The sequence below is a fragment of the Bombus terrestris genome, chromosome 14 (genome assembly GCF_910591885.1).
Source record: "Bombus terrestris chromosome 14, iyBomTerr1.2, whole genome shotgun sequence".
Classification (NCBI taxonomy): domain Eukaryota; kingdom Metazoa; phylum Arthropoda; class Insecta; order Hymenoptera; family Apidae; genus Bombus; species Bombus terrestris.
Window position 1 is genome coordinate 7623063 of NC_063282.1, and position 17880 is coordinate 7640942.

Consider the following 17880-nt stretch of genomic DNA (forward strand, 5'->3'; position numbering starts at 1 on the left):
CTGTAATAGAAAATTGCAATTTTTCCTTCTGCTAGAATTGTTTAATTATTTTGTTAGTAGATTCGGGATTTTGTGTATTTATGCGGGACTGGAATGATACTTTTACTAAAAAAATGACAAAAGTCCTATCCTTCGACGCTACCCGTCGCGTTAAATAAATAGAATTCGTCTGTAATAAGAAATTGCAATTTTACTAGAATTGTTTAATTATTTTGTTAGTAGATCCGGGATTTTGTATAATTCTGCGAAACTTGAATGGCAGCTTTGTTAGAAAATGATAGAAATTTCGATTTCAGAGGAACAAGTCCTTTATAGATGTGCAAACTGGTCTGATTTTCATAGATCACTGTGATTGACGTATATGTAGTTGGAAATTCTTAGTTACGCCATCCTCTGCGGTATACACACCTGTTGTATCCTATGAAACATGTGGAATCGTCTGGAATTTGCTTAAATGATTTTTATTCGAATCCTGGAAGTAGAATTTAAATTAACTTTATCTTTATTCAACACTTCCTAGTAATTTAGGAGTATAGTGTTGCTACATTCCTTTTTTTAAAAAATAATATAGTGTTTAGATAAATAATTCAATATCTATTCGCTATTAAATCATTGGTAATGGATAGATGAATGTATATTTTAAGTTGTAAAGACCTTTGGTGTATTTTGTCTTCTCGACTGCGATATATCGGTTGACATTAGAATTATCTGTTAAATCTAATACGCAACATTTAAAAAGAAGTGCCGTGCATGAAATGTAATAAATAGTGATAAGAAGAATCTTCTTACAACGTTGGTCGGATCTCCTGTAGAGAGCAGCACGCACAGAGTTAGACTCTACTGGCATCTGGCTCGGGTTTATGGAATTTAGTGGCGCCATCCGGAACCTGCCATGCATCGGTACACACGGCAATCAAGAAAAAAAATCAAGACTTACTTTGTTAGTAAATTATTCTGTAATTCGCTCTCTGTTCAAAGGACAGGCGTGTATAAATATTTATTGCCTTCCATCAACCTTTAGAACGACGTTCATAGGTAATTAAAAAGGAAATCTTATATTTTTTTTAATCTTCGGTGTTTTTCTGTTTTCTTCTAAACCTTTCTTCGATTAGAAATTGTAGATTTGTACATAAATCTGACTTTGTTTGTTTATATATATAATTGGTAACGAAATGAGATTTGGAGAGAGTTTTGTTTCGTCCGATAATGCAATTTCAAGATTACATCACAAATTGATGAAATTTTAAGAAGCAAATCTGTTAAACGACGCCATTATAGTAAATATATATTATATATACACCAATGAAATCAATATACTTATGCATAGTTCAGTATTGTCTGATAGTATATGTTTGCATATGTTTACATATGTTTATATATATAATATTTTTATATTTTACACATCTTGTTTTCATATTTTAGACGTACGAATATTTACAGTCTATTTCTATTCATATCTCGAAAACTGAATTATCGATACGAATCATATCTATCGATCATACGTAGCGCGCTCTATATATATACTAAAAAGTCGAACAATCGAGCAGCCATGTTGGACTGGAATTTTCAAATTGGTCAGTGACCGCGTTACAGTTGCGTAATTTTATAATGTAATATGTGGTTATTATTATGAAAAGTGAGTTTAGAAGCTGAATATGAAGCCGAGATGACATCAGGGATGACGGGACGCGAAACTTTCTCCGGAAACATCTTCTGTAAGTGAAATCTTCAAATTTTATCTTCTTTACATTTTAATGGCGTCTACTAAAATAGTCATTCAAAGCGAATTTGCGATATCATAAATAGTAGTCGAGCGTATATGCCACAAAATACGAAGTCGATTGACAAACGAATGATTTCTCTCTCGTATATGGACATTTTCGTGAAATATCGCGAAACGAAGAGCTTCGTGAATGTACAAGGACATATACCGGACACGATGCATTCATCCGTGCGAGATCCGCATACGAGTTGTTTATTGTTAGCTGGCTAACGCGAGTTCCTGCATAAACTGATTGTCCAAATGATTCTAAATTGTCCAGACTTGATTACAGGAATTGCTGCATTAGCTTTAATGAATATTATATATATTTAAGATATCTTCAGTACTGGGACCAATTCGTAGGATTTTCGTAATATGGTTGCCATATTGAATGACGTCACGAAACAACCAATAATAAAATATCTAATAGCAAATACTTAGAATATACTTCTTCAAATTGTTTATGGAATTTTTTGACATTAGACTTCAGACATTAGAAACAAACAGGTAAAGCAAAATCTAATACGATGATACTTCACAAAGTAGTATAACGAGTGTAATCTTCTTTCAATCAATTCTCCATTCTTTTTTCTTTCCATTTCCTACTCTGCCTTTCTAATAAAATAATACGATAAAAATGAAGAAATTATTACATGAAGATGAACGTTTCTTCAAACGAAGCTGAAGTAATTGATATGTGACCTTCTTCTTTCGTTCTAGAATCATATAATCTTTTTATCAGTTACGGGATCAGGAGTAAAAGGAATATGTAGAGTACGGTTGTTATTAATCGTAGAGATGAATTCGAAACGGTGCAACACGGCAGCGCGTAGCGAGTCGAAACACACACCGGACCGAGCGAAAGTGGTCACATAAATGTCGAGAACAGAGAACGCGGCCTAACGAATGTGGAGAGATCGGTGAACCGGAAGCGAAAGGCGCGCAGCTTCACGATTCGTTTGGTTGGAGGTATACGCGTAAGATCGTCCGCCTGCTGGCCTTTAAGCATCACGAAACGAGAAATCTCCTTAATACTCTTTCTTTGTTTTGCACGATTTTACTTTCCTTTGATTAAACAGTTTGAAATTGTTAAAACATAAAGTAGCTTAAAGGTATTAGACTAGGAATATCAATTATCATCTTAAAAGGTGATTGATGCGGAAGTTTCATGTTCGTGTGGCAGCAAAAGTACGTATTATATTAGCGATATTAGCTATCGTCTTTCAATAGAAAAACACGTCTGGTCTGGATATTTCTATTTATTTCTTAAGAAGTTTTATCTTGTATTTAATTATCTAACACAGGCTGTTCCAATCCCAGATGGGACTAATTCATCGCTTGTGCTCGTTGATTGTTTTTTAAAATTATTTCTTCATATTGTTACATCAATATCATTGATGACTGTTCTTTTCGAATATGAATCCTTCCAAATCTATTTAATATTTCTTCATATCTTTGTTTTTATCCGAATCAAAGTTCCAGATAAATATTAGCTTTTATAGTATAGTACAGTATCTAATTCTACAATGAGTTCAAGAATCTGTACTGAAAAAAACATGTTCCAAGAGTTGTTCGCTCGTTAGTTCTTATGGAGTACCTGAAGTAATGTAGGAACTTTTCTAAAGATACTGAACTGCAAATTTACCAATTGCTGCTATGTTTGAAGAAGATAGCTGGATAGAGAAAAATAGATTTTAAGTCGTGTTTTATTATACGTCATAAGAGCAAGCTGATAAGCCGAGTATTCTGTGATATTTGCAAAAGCTTGTCGGCAATAAATCACCGCGAAAGGCTGACTCAGATATAACACTTAGAAAACTCGATTGAATGAGATGCCTAACGTTTACGCAATATTAACGGCGTCGCCATAACGCGTTGCAGCGGCCACGTTTGTGATTCGCAAGGCCGTGGTCTCCAGAATTTTTCGTTACGGTATTCACTCCTTGATAAAAGGTTCTCTAAACACGTTGAATCATCCACTGTCAGATATATACAACAGATAAACAGCGAAACGTTTCTGTGCGAATATGTTTCTCAGGTGTTAACGATACTACATGAGTTTTTAGGCATATTAGACTCGTTTTCTAATCTTTGATTTGCATCTTAACTTTCAACGTTCAGAAATCTGTACTTTATATCTTAATTGTGATGCGACTGAATCAAAGATAAATATAATCAAGGATAAAATTCACAGATCGAATCATCAGAGATTGTTTAAATTTTAAGGATCGTTCGCCTTTGTTTGTTAATGTTGCAATTTTTATTGTACATTTCAATCCTTACGATGGAAACTATAAATATAAAATTACATCATAGATCGAAGCTTTTTCTAGAACGTGGAACTTTTTAAAGGACTTTTATCTTTGCCAAGTTTTGTAACGATTCCATAGAGGTTGTGGAGTTCCGTGTTTATGAAGTAGAATTGAATGGAATACACACAGATTGCGTAAGAGTTGTGGCATCTTCACGGTCTTATCAAATGTTATATCACCGACAATATCACTGAACATAGTGGTTACTGAAAAGGGAAGCAGGAAATTGTCGATGTATCTGTTTTCCACTTCGCTTGATCCTTTATTTCGTTTCATTTTTCAGTTCTTTCTTCAGGCTTGAATTTCAAAATTCCTATGTAGTAATGTTAACTTTGAAGGTTTCCGTGTTAGGTCTGAATGTTCAAGGGAGTCTAAGAGGCCTAAAGTTCCTTTATCGCTAATTGCAAGATGAACTTGCAAACTTTAAACAAGCTTGCAAGAGTTTGTGACATATTTACACACAGATACTACCACTATGTGGCTTTTAGCTTAGCTACTGAGCTTCACGAATTCAAATTACAATATACTAATGATTAGTATCTCACATATCTAATCTGTATATCTAATATTTTGAAGATATTTTCTTTCTAATATCCAACATTTATATAGGCAACATTCGATAGGCAATCATCTTAATCATGTCATAATATTTATTATAAGAAACTTGGGTCGCCCTTACCGATAAAAAATGATAGAGAGACGTTAGTGAAAAATCATTTCTCGAAGCAAATCACGTGGTATCCATTACCCTGAACTTCGACGTTGCCCTAAACTTCGTAGTCACAAAGATTTCGCAAAATTTCGCAACATATTTTTACCTTATCCTGTCGTTTTTTCTTTTTTTTTTGTTCACGGTAGGACCGTGACTAATCACGTGGGAAAGTATCACGTGCATTAGGTAGCATTGTAACACGCATCCGACGTCCTTGCGGCATTCACAAGGCATTTTTCCATTCCTGTTAAATACCATGGTGCACGGGATGAACGCGCAGCATTTATAGAATCTATGCCAGTTAATGAAACGAGCGAACTAAGCCAGAGAAGTCAATTATAAATGTAAGAACGAGAAGAAGAAGAAGAAGAAGCACGAATCTTGTCGTTTGACGACGAAAGTGTGTAAGGGATTGGATGGTAATATTTTTTCTAATATAGAGCGTTGTGTGCGGTATCAGAGTAATCGCGAGTCTGGCACGCACGAAGAAGCTCAATTAAATTGATCTCGGTAGTGTACCATTTTATTACGGCATTGTAAGGAACAATTGTTTTCTCACGTGTCTGAAAAACTGATTGCCAGTGATGTCACGTCCGGAGACCGACCTTCGTTGCCGGCACGTCCGGCACACCGAGTCTTTCTACGTAGATTCAGAAAAATGAGAAAATTACGAGGCAACTGGGTGCCCAGTGAACTTTTAGTACGTTCTTTGGCTTTTGATCTTTGGTACCGTTTTATCGACGTATAGGTAACGTGGGAATATGGTGCAACGTATTCACCAAATAAAATAGAACGTAGTATATTCGTGAAGAGAAAAATGCGCATAAAATCCGTAGTTTCCGCAGTCTAAATTTCCTTGCTTGATTAAATACAACGCGATTAAATTTTCCTTAAAAAGGACGCTATTAATCCTTTCGCTGTAGATTAAAACGATAGTATGCTACGATAACTACGTTGGAAAATTAAAAAAAATAAAACTTCTTGTTTCATTTTGGTATATAATACTTTTTTTATTATTGTAATCTGCGTATGTGCGATCTACATGCGATACATGTATAGATAGGACGATGATTACACAGAGTGTGATGATTTAAATTGACACGAATGTGAGTACGTGCGATAGTGTATCGCTGTGACATTATTTAACTTATGTCGCTAAATCTGTATGGTACAATACGATTATTTAGCAGGCTAATGCGTACTCCCCTCGTGGTAAACTTAAAAATAGAAGATACATAATGATTCGCGTATCGTCGTAACGATTATGAATCTCAACGATTGAGGTACGCTTCGCTCCACAATGAAAGGGTTACGATATAACTGAAACGAAAAAAAACCTTAATTCAAAAACATACACATAATCGCTAGTTTTAATAAAATTACGTAGATTTGTGAATGCTCGTCAATCGAAAAGGCGGACGAGAAATAAAATACAATAGATATAAATAAGATAAACAGAAATAGATAAAGCCGAAGAAGAATGGATGGTGTATCTCCATTAATCGGGTGAAAATATGAAAGATGTAGTAGTTACGCGTGTAAAATAAAGCTGGCCCTTTATACTCCAGCTACTCGGAAATATCTCGAGTAGAGGATGGTTCGATATCGTTGACTGGGGACTCCCACGTGTCGGACTCACGTGTCTCGCCACGTGAACGGCTTCGCTCGATGGAAATCGTGTCGAAGGGTGGTGGCTTCACGGGGTGGAGGAAGTATTAAATGCAAAGCGTGTACAAACGGAGCCTACCTTGCTTATTAGTCGACTTCGAAGTGAGTGCTGTGTTACGTAACCAGCGCCAGGGTGGCGAATAAGGTCGAGACTCTATGTTGAGTTACCGTGTCTTTCACCGGTGAGAAAAAGAACCGTTCCTATTAAATACAAAACGATGTACACAGGCTAGTTGTCCGGTTAAATTATCGTATCTTCACAATATTCTTTGCTATGTATTTTATTTATTTATCGTTACGTCTCGTTCTTTCCTTTTGCGTTTCGACGAGCTTCCGGTTTTATGATATGTTATCTGCTATAGCTACTCGAGATTTAAAATCTACATTTTCCTTCAAAAACATTCAAGATACATGATACATGAAAATTTAGCGACCGTGTACATCTACATCTTACATTTTAATTCTACTGGAAATTTGAAACATGATGTTTCTGTATATAACAGTTGTGATTCATTGGACGAATAGGATTGTTCGCTATTCGATAGAAGGTACAGTAAGAACGAAGCTGATGCAGTGATTGGGCAAAATGATAGAAATATATGTTGTATGTCATGTTTCTGAGAAAATAATAAATACAATTCTTCTAATTATTAGTAATTCTAAAGCAATTCTTTGCGACACTTCTAAAGTAGAATATAAATAAAAGAAACATGCGCATAGAGTTAAGGGATCGCTATAAAAATCTATGTCCTTTACCAAATACTTATAGACGAGAAAAAATGTTAAATTCGCGCTATCCTTTCGGGTCTGCAGGATTATCGTATTCCTTAACAAAACCGCGCCACAAAACAACGTATTTAAACAAGAGTCCAACATACGCGATAAAAATGGCAAAACATATAAATTGCCACAATCCAGCCCGTGTCTGCCCACACTCAATACCGACTGACTCTCCTGTTTCGCATTGTGAAGAAAATGAAAGGGCGTCTGGCTAATTAATCGGCCCTCTCCTCTTAAATCACACCGGTCATGGACGTAATTGTTCCGACAAGGCGGAGAAAGGTTGTCGAAGTTGATCATCGTCCCGTGCATAAACTGCGTAGCACGATCAGCCGAAGGATTATTATCGTTGAACATCCTCGTACGATTTGGCCAGTCAATCGCAGGCAAGTCAGAGACACTGATGAACGTCCCGTGCATCCCCCGTGTATTTTCCGCTCGACCAGCCACCATATTTAAACCGAAAGCAATGTCTAGCCCGGTTCAGTGAGATCGTTTCTCTGTGGGCCACGTTCATCCACGTACGAAGAGAGCTGGCTTTCGTTTTGTTTCTTTCTTTCTCTATATTTCTTTTTTGTTTCGACCCTTGTTTGTTTGTCTCTCTCTTTCTGTCTCTCTTTCGATCTCCGTCTCTGTCTGTCGTTTCCTTTCCAAGTCGAGATGCGAGTAGATGGGGTAGATGGCTGAAGCGTATTCCTAGTCTGGCGTTGGACAGATAAAAGCTTCTCTATAGGTCGATTGAAATATAAATTGCGTTAGCTGCTGCAACCTTTCACCGATAGACCGCTACTTTCGCCTAAATCGGCCGCAAGAATTCTTTTTTTTTAAGGAAATATGCCGTTTATCGGGATTCGCGGATTTTCTTTTCTTCTCTTCCTCGTATTTTATTAGGCCTGTTAAGATCTGTTTGGACGAATCGACATTTATCACCGATCAGTAATCAGATGTACGACTTTATTGGAATATTTTTTGAACCTCCAATGGAGAAATACATATCTGTGACTTGATGCAAGAAGTAATTTCTGTTACAGAAGTGTCTGCCGTTTCGAATTTCTTTTCTGATATAAAGAGGCAGAGTTAAAGCTTATGCTATTTGTGTCTTTCACGTTGACTTTGGTATTTCTTGCGGAAAATTTATTTATTTATTTGTATTATATAACAATAAAATGACATTACAGTCGTTTCTGTATAGAACTTGAGAAAGTCATTTTTTAAATATAGAATATACAGTTGTTTACGAAGTCAATACCGTGCTTAACTCATCTTCGCAAGAATATGAAATCGGCACTTGTTGCACCAAGCCACACAGATATAATTCATTTTCCAACTGAAATAAACTTCTCTCAGACAAGAAGCATAAAAGTATATGTTTTAAATCATATTTTCTAAACTCTCTCTATTTTGGAAATATTACAAGAATATTTAGAACAAATTTATATTTACACAATATTTCCTAAATTTCGTATTAACGATATAATACTGTGTGAAAAAGCTCAAGTAGAATTTTATAGGAAATTAGAAGATCAAGGAATAATCCATTATTCGCTAGAAAAGATAGACAATGTTGTTACACAATGACAGGTTGCTGAAACGTTTCTTTCTTCACCTGCTTACGTGATTTACGGCCCAAGTAAAAAAATATTAATAACTTTTATTTACGTAACGTTTCATTCAAATCCCGCAGCATCTTAAACGCAATTTGTCCCAAAAGTCGGCAAATATATCAAAACATAATAAGAAGAAGATAACTCGAAGAAGCATCTGTAGCGCATAGAGCAATGATTTATGGCGAAATAACTGTGCTGCGAGGCAACGATGTTTTATTAATGCTCCATGTAAGATTAATAAGGGCAAACGAGGTGGTACATTAAGTGTGGGCATTAGTGTAGAAAAAGGCAGCGATCGCCTCGTAACGTGTCCCGTCAGAGTGTTCTTTTGTGGCCGCATACATACACATCGGGGACCGAGTCTCTCCTCAATGATCCGCGCATGAGATTACTTTGATATACGACAGTTTAGCCGTCGAACACGTTGGGTTGTCGCAGGTCAGGTCAATTCAGGTCAACGTACTCCTTATCCTGTCTGCGTACGTCCTCACTTCCCGTCTTCGAAACTTTCCTCTTCCCACTTTTCTCCTCATTTTTCTTGCTTCTCTCTACTGTTTTTGTTTCTCAAGTTCCCTTGATTTTTTTTTCTTTCATCGTACGTACTATACTTTGTCACTTGTAGATTCTCACCTTTTGAGATAGGAAATTTATAAGGTCTGTAAGTTTATGGTATATATTGTTTTCGATGGTTAGAATCGGTTATACCTTTCGATTTATTGTAAATGAATAGCATACTTTGTATTAATTAATGTAATCGACTTTGATAGATTTGACACAAGTGCTGGAGGTTTTACTGCGAACTGGCTTTAAAGAACTGGGTTCTGTGCTGGGAAATTAGGAACATTTGCTGATTTGCATATTGAGGAATTTGGACTTGTTCTTGTCTTTGGATACTGCGGAAATTCTTAGTTACAGATTTGTAGAGTAATTACAGGAAGAAGAATGATAAAGAACAAATGTTTGTATCGTTCTTGTATCAGAATCTTATATGAAATTTAAAAGTTGAAAAAAATTCATTCTTCATTTTATTTCATTCTACACCATTTAAATCATACATAGTCACGTTTGTATAGGAAATTTGGAAATTGAAAAGATTCAGTTCTCATTTTTTATCATTTCGTATCGCATTTAATCACGATATTACAGGAAATGTAAAAGTTGAAGAAATCCGTTCTATATCATTTTATATCACCACTAACCACAATTTTGTAGGAAATGTAAAAGTTGTAGAAATTCATTCTTTGCTAGAAAAGATAGACAACGTTGTTTACGTAATGGTAGGTTGCTGAAACATTTTTTTTTCACATATGTATGTGATTTATGGTTTTACAAAAAGAGAAAGGAGATGGACGGTGGATGCACGCCTTGGTATGCCGTTTCCATGTAAGCGACTGGAAAGTAAATAACAAAACGCCGCTCGTTTCAGTGATATTTACGAAGAATAAACAATCCGGCATACGTACAATGTATAGCGAAAAGAGATTACGATCAGCACCACTGACTTGCGACCTACGCGTAATTGCCGCTATGACGCACTAAATTGATACGTGGCACAATAATTTGCATCAGCCGTGCGAAGCTGCGTGAGAAACCTTCGGACGAGTCTCGTTTCGACTGTTTTAGAAATTTTCTAGACTCCAAAAACGCGGGAAACATTTCAACGTTTTATATTAATTGGCCCAGCATGATCGAGCTAGATTTAGAAAGCAGACTGACACGTTTGCTAATTTATTTGTTAATATTGAAATATATAAAATTTAACGCGAGATCATTACGAAGCGTCGTTTCCTTCCTACAAAATTATAACTATCGATTGTTTTGAAAAGAGACAACTCGAGGGGTGAGAAATTAAAGTAATTATAATCTGACACTACGAATCTTTGGTTTATATTCGGAGTTACAGCGCAGATTATTTTACACTACTTTTGCTAATTATTGATAATTCTCTGTTTGCATTAACGTGGACAGACGTGACATTCGGAAGACAACATGCCATCACAAGTAACGTAATTAACATTCTCAGTGCTCAACCTCACTTGACCCAATCCTATCCCAAATCTACGATCCTTCTCCATCTCTTTAAACACCACTCTCCATCAACTCCTCGGACAACCAATCGTCTATTTCCTTTCGTCTTCTTCCATTTTCTCCCAAATTGGGTTTGATCGTGCAAGTCACAAGTATCCGCCATCTGCTCTACAACAATCGGATCGAACCCCATTACGAACGTATCGTCGTTACCTCCTCCACCTGTAGTATCAATTAGTCGATGATTACTATCCCGAATCGCATTATTCATCCGCCGAGAGTTCTCCGCGTGACCCGCTAATTAAATCCCCAGAAACCTGAATCAACTCATGTATCCTTAACAAGCAACCAAAAATATTGACTTCCAAATTTCCTTTTCCCCTCGTTGATACAGCCACCGTAATAGAAAACGAGCTTTCCATCCGATCTTCCTTTTAATCGCTCTACAGTTTCGCGTTTGCCTCCGCGAGGAATAGTCGAATAACGCGGTGATTCGACACATTGATCAACCAAACTGTGCGGTTTGTTTCCTCGAAATTCCTACGTGTTCTCCATTCTATAGAAATTCTATTTCGTTCGTTACGTAACCTTTCGGAAGCTAAACCGTTCGACTTGCCTTTTGAAAAACAATGTTTGTGACGCGATCGCCTTTCCTGTGCTTTCCCATGTATGTGTTTTTGTCGGAGTTGATCGATATGACTTTTGCATGGCTCGTGTGTCGTTATTGCGTCTTTGTATGGAAATAGAATAGAGGGAAGAAGCTGAGGAAATTCGTTTCGTACGCGTGTTTCTTTGAGAATGCGAATCCGATTTTTAGTGTCGCAACTACGAAATGAGTTTGCGTACGAAACGATAGTTGCGGACACGTTAACACTGTGGTGAACGGTGACGCTAGCTTAACGCCACGTAAGTGTTAATTATTAGCGCACAATCTACAGTATTTCTTTGTACACAAAAAGAGAACGTCACTATGACGAGTAAAAATATCTGCGAAATAATCTCAAGAATTTCAAGAATTCGTTTAATATTTTTTTGGTCGCCGTTTCTTGCCAGATTCTCTGATTTGTGTTTTAATTTAATGTACATTCCAATTTTCTAACGTAAAGTGATCGTTTCCAACGTATAAATTACTTTTCCCAGAGAAACGATTCGAATTTACTATGGAAAACCTTGAAAAAGCTATTGTTATTTATTACAACTGAAATTGCAATAACTAAATGTAGGTACGTGGAAACGTGATTCATATTTCGCAAACATAAATATAATTGTGTATTTTATATCTTACGTTAGTTTTATATTTATATTTATACATATACATCATATTTATATCGCATACTGTATATTTTACATTATTTGACACGTACATCTTACATAATATGACGTGTTCCCTACGTAGAACTTGAATATTCCGACACGATCTAGCCACAGTTGAAAAATCCCCAGTCTAATTATCGTACACTGTCATCTGGTCTTACGTTAACAAACTCGTTGTCCGTTTAATCTTCGAGTATCATCGTTCCGTACGTTCGAATTTCATACGGTGGCAGAAATAATAAATAAGTGGAACACAGAGACACTGGTAACTCCGGCTAGGAGGGACGAAGTGGGGTGGTGCGTAAAGCATACACGTGACCGTGGAACGTGCCTCCTGGTGCACGTGGACCGGAGTACATCCCCCTGGCGTCGAGCTCCGCTCACTCGCCGTGCCTCGTGCTTTCAACCCTCTTTTGCTCGAGGCGGAGGAGAGGAACCTGTTCCTCTCAGTCATCCTCGAGCCTCTTCGGGCTCTACGCGCGCGTCCATCCTTCCTCGTCGATTATTATTCGCGTCAATTTTTGGTGAAACTTCTATCAACACGAAAGCTAGTCCTACATTGCCGTTCTTTCTTTTAGTTCTTTCTTCTCGTTTTCGTTTTCGTACGTTCGTTGCTATAAGGAACGTAAGAAAGGGGACGTTGAATATAATATATATATATATATATGTGTATATATGTATACATATATATATACATATATATACACACATATATATATACACGTGAATGTATACATATATATATATACATATATATATACACACTATTGTCCGTGTGTATTACATGGTTATATATACGTTACATTCGAGTGTATTACTGTTGGTTATAATTATTCGAACTACGCTATATAACTTTTATGCTATTTTTAATTCGTTTCTGCTATAAGAGTATAGTAAGGATCTTTCTTGATTAATAACGCCGTTATTACTGTAACATTTGTCATTGTACAGTTGTAATAATCGTAATTATACGATTCTTTATTCTTTATTTTCTGTATTTAACACTACAATTTGTTATTAAATATAAATTTTAGTTTCGATTGTATTGACCGTTCTAGAAACTGTACGTACTTCGAATCTCAAATCGTTCAAGAAATAGTTCTATTGATGTTTGAATAATTATGAGCAGTGTACGCGTTCGTATACTTATAGCCGTATAAATCTACGTTATATACGCGAGGTTATGTACTCGATACGTTCGTATACTATACGCATATGTGTACCTCGCAGATATATGTGCGGACGCGTGGTGTGAGACAAGAGCCAATTTGGTTTCTTAAATCGAGCTGGTTTCGTTGTTACCTTGGACTTGCGCGATTTACCTCTGATTCCTCGTGCGACTATCTTGCTTTAGACGTTTTCGCGAGATACTGTGATCCGAGATCGGTGTTCGAGGTCCGTTTCTTTTTCCCCAAAAATTTAACGAGATAATCGTCGTTCTGGATCGTGAATTCTAATCATGAAATTTATGCGGACAAAGAATGGAATTTCTTAAATAGAAAAGTGTGTCGACTTCGGACAATCATTCTTTTTTCAGTGACATTTAGTTTGTCGTTGAATAAATAGAGTAATTCCAGTTTAATTCGAGATTAATTTCCTTTTTTTTTTTTGTTTCGTTTGATCGTGGAAGGTTTAACGAGATTTGCGTTGAATTTTGATGAGATCAGGACGCCCGGTCGGCATGAAAAATTTATAGTCTGGTGAAACTGGCGTGGGCAGGGGATATCACGATGTATTAACATTGGCTAAGAGGTATTGTTTCTCGATCCTTTGCCGAAGGTTTATGTGCGGGTCCTTGGCGACTCGCATGCCGTGCTCGTTTCTCGACATTGCGTCTCGTGCGTCGTTCCTTCGATTAAAATCGACGTAATATCCTGCGGTCGAGCTGTGTAATTTTCGTGAAAATTCGTCGTTAGATTCGGCGTCTCCTTCGCGGATTTAACAAACATTTCTAGTAGGGAAAATAGAAGGACTGTGCGGTACCGCTCCGGCAATAAGTTTGTTTTATATTTTTTATTGAATTTTAAACGAAATTTGATTAAATTCAAATGAACAGGAAGAGATTTACAGTGTAAATAGAATCAATGCAACGATGATGAATAGGGAAGTCTTTTCTATAGTAGTATAGTAACACTGGCTGATAATTCGCAAGAATAAAAATATTGTGATTCGTAGCGCAAGGAATATCGTTGCCCGATACATCAGTAAGAAGAGATAGTATATTATTTGAATTAGAGAAACTGAGAAACAACAAGTCAGCTCTGAAAAATAACTGTCTGCGCACTGAACGTCGACGAGCATTAATGTCTCAGAACGTCGGCGAAAATTAAGCAAACAACATGATTTCTAAATATGTTACGCAGAACCGTGTTATTCGTTGGTATTAATCACTCGCGTACTGGTAGGAACGAGAACTAGCTTTTGATACTGTGCACCTTTCCCCATACATTGAACCCTTGTGCTCCGTTACACGGTTAATAATTCTCGCATAAAACACAGGAATACCATCGCCTCGGTATCCTCAACAAATTTCAGTGTCCTGCTCAAGTTGCAAATACCGAACGCATAAAAATTTCATAGTGTGTCTGCAAGTGTGAACATAAATCAGAGAAGACATTCCCTCGAGGACGAACAGTCTACGAACTATCGATAGACAGTTCTGAAGAATCCAACGAGGAATTGAGAGTTTGTTGAAACGCGTAAACAAAAAAGCAACAGAGGAAAGGGGGAACGCGTGTATTTAGTGAATCGTGCGAGTGGAAAGAGAGATAGATGATCGGAGTGTTTTAAACTGGCATCGAGGAGAGATCGTTGGCCGTGGTCCGAATGGGAAGCGAAGAAGGCGATGGGATGGCGAGCGTGGATGCCGCCGCTTCCTGGCAGCAATATTATACCTGGTGTGGCCCGTACTCTCACCCGCATTCTCATTCACACCCTCACAGTCCAGCTACGGGTCAGCCACACACTCATTCCCATCCCCACTATCATCATCCGAATCATCTTAATCAGTATCAGACGCCAGGCCAGTATCAACAACAATCGTTGGCGGCATCCACGGCGAACGCATCCGCCCACTATTCCACTTCTCAGCAGTATCATATGCAGTTACAACCCGCCCAGACGCCACCCTTACACCAACAGCACCAGTTCCACCCTGTTAAGGGACAAACCGCGCCGAGGAGAGCCGCTCCTTACGACCGAACAGGTATCCAATACTAATTTCTTTATGGCTTCTCGTTACGGACCGTGCATTGTTAGGTATTTGCGTAGTTACTTGCGTATGACAAGGGATATTTCTAGAGGTACAGGTACTCATGAAAGTATTTCAACACCTGTTACGTCGCCTGAAGTATTTTCGTGAGCCGGTGAGTACAGGTATGAGTGTGAAGGTGTGAGTTGTTGGAAAGAAAACTACGCGTAGTTTCAACGTGTACCCGTTCCTCAATTTACGCGGACTAACCGTTCCACGTGGACTCGTTTTGAATGAAAATTTGAATAAAAACCTCGAGAATAAAGGCTGTCAGTAGGAAAGAGAAAAATATGTACACATACGATGACTGCCGCAACGTAATGTGCTCTTATCTTTATCTCATACAGCACCGACGCGTTCTAACATCGCCGAATAGCTATTGTATGCACTTGTTACTTTGAAAACTTCTAGCAAAATGTATTTTCTGGCCGCGTGAACTAAAAACCGCGCGTAAAGACCACCGCGTAAATTGTGTTGTAATTTAGCACGTAAAAGAGAGACTCGCGTAAAAATAGTGGCGCGCAAATTTGAGCGACAAGTGTATATTTTATATGATTGGTTATTTCGTATAGACTCGACACAGTCGTAAACGTAAGGAGGCGTATTGGTCGAACGAAACGCGCAAAGAAACGATACCGAAAGAAAGTCTGCTTTCCAGCAACGCACGGTAGGTAGATTTGAGTAATTTTCGAATAATTGTTTCAACGAAGGTAATAGACGTGTGTATTTGGAAATAAGGGTGTGTACGAACAGGCGATTCTCAATGCACGGTCGTAAGGTTGTACGCAGAGTAGCGGACACACGACGTGGTCCGTGAAATGGCTGCGTAATGCGCTGATTTTTACCCGGGAAGCATCTAATTATTTAAATAGAGGTGCATACGTGCAAATAATTTCCATAACGTTATTTTTCCACAAAGATTCTATTTTTCGCAAAAATTTCACGTCGTTGATTTGCCAAACGTGTGATTGTTTTAAATAATAATGGGAAGCCAGGAATAAGTATGTGAGAAATATACGGTGTATCGATGTAAACTATACGCTTGCAGAAACTTGCATGTAGAATTGTTTTTTGTGTAATCTTAATGCTAATACCTTTTCAGTTTCTTATATTAATTTACATTTTTATTTCTAGCCGAAAGATTTGAACATCGAAATCTTCTAATCGTGTGGTTTTATCGCAAATTTTCTTTACGTTTCCTGATCGATATTCTTGATTCAAACGGTAAATGAGTCTCTGCAACTGATATTTTCCATGAAAACCTACCGATTGTTAAGAATTATTACTGAAAGATTTATTTTATCCTGAAAATTATCAAGAAATATTCGAAAGAAAAATTCGGCGAATTCTTTTCGCGATTGTTCGGATTCTACCGAATCTTGTCCTTGGCTTCCGTATAGTTATTATCCTGCTCGCAACCCTGGAGGATTCGCCGCAAAATTACATAAGCGACGGCGTGGTCGAACGTCACGCGACGTCAATCACCAAATGGCTCGATCTTTCTCAAGGAATTAATAACGTCGGGCAGTTTACCTTCTCTTTCGTGTATATCGTCCTGATTAAAATCCCATTCTCTGTTCTTGTACATTTTGGCCTGGTTATACCCTGGAGGATTGCGTTTCTTGCAGGCTAAATCTCTTGGTAGCGTCGAATGAATGCGGTCAAAAAACCGAACAGATCATCGATTACAATAATCGATATCTAATATGTTCCTAATAAACATGGAGTGAATTATATCGCATAATTGGCGAGTCGTCTTGTTATACAGATTAAATCGAATTTTCTTTCTTTTTTCTATTTTCATTCTTCCAAAGGTCGAAACGTTACTACCACATTAAATTTAAACGTTATATCTACATTGGTAAATTTATAACGAAATGTCTTTTTGAGTTCTCATTATTGAACTCTTCTTTGCTCATAATGTAATTTTTCTTGTTAACGTTACGTCGGATTTAGCTACTTTTAGCGACGCATATTTCAGGATAAAATGTACAAATAAAGAATAATATCATTAAATACTAACATCAGTTATTCTTACATATAATAAATATTATATTTTGTCTATTGGTATATTAAAAGTAATTTTTCGAGTTCTCCAAAGTCCCCCAAGAAGCTGTCGACAAAGCTTCCCTTTAAAACATTCCAATCGTTTATCAAATTTTATTACTTATCATTTACTTGTAATATTAATAGGTCGAAGTTTAAAGTTCGCGCCAAAGAAATTCTCAACAGAATATTTTCCTAAAAGCTGCTTATCAAAATATACTATTATTTATTTTTAACAACAACGATAGTCCCTCGAGTTCTGCAAAGTTCAAAGTCTACCGCACGAATCTTTCAGAATTTCCCCCTAATAACTCCAGTGAAACTTATCAAATTTTCCAGTCGACTCTGCATAATAGTGTCTACGTATGTGTAATAAAATTCCATCGCCAACCCTCTAATCA

General features: G+C 37.1%; 1 protein-coding gene across 7 annotated transcripts in view; it reads left to right on the plus strand.

The window, feature by feature from the left end:
- The first annotated feature begins 845 nt into the window (after positions 1–845).
- The window catches only part of LOC100651344 (thyrotroph embryonic factor), a 113964-nt gene continuing 96929 nt past the window's right edge, over positions 846–17880 (plus strand). Inside the window, exons 1-2 of one of the 7 annotated variants that reach the window (XM_048411941.1) lie at positions 846–1035; positions 1638–1715. In XM_048411941.1, the coding sequence (XP_048267898.1) occupies positions 861–1035; positions 1638–1715 (253 nt within the window). In that variant the 5' untranslated portion in view covers positions 846–860. Of the gene's footprint in view, positions 1036–1637; positions 1716–14752; positions 15389–17880 lie in introns of those variants that run through there. The other 6 variants (XM_048411936.1, XM_048411935.1, XM_048411937.1 and 3 more) reach the window with 6 other exon arrangements.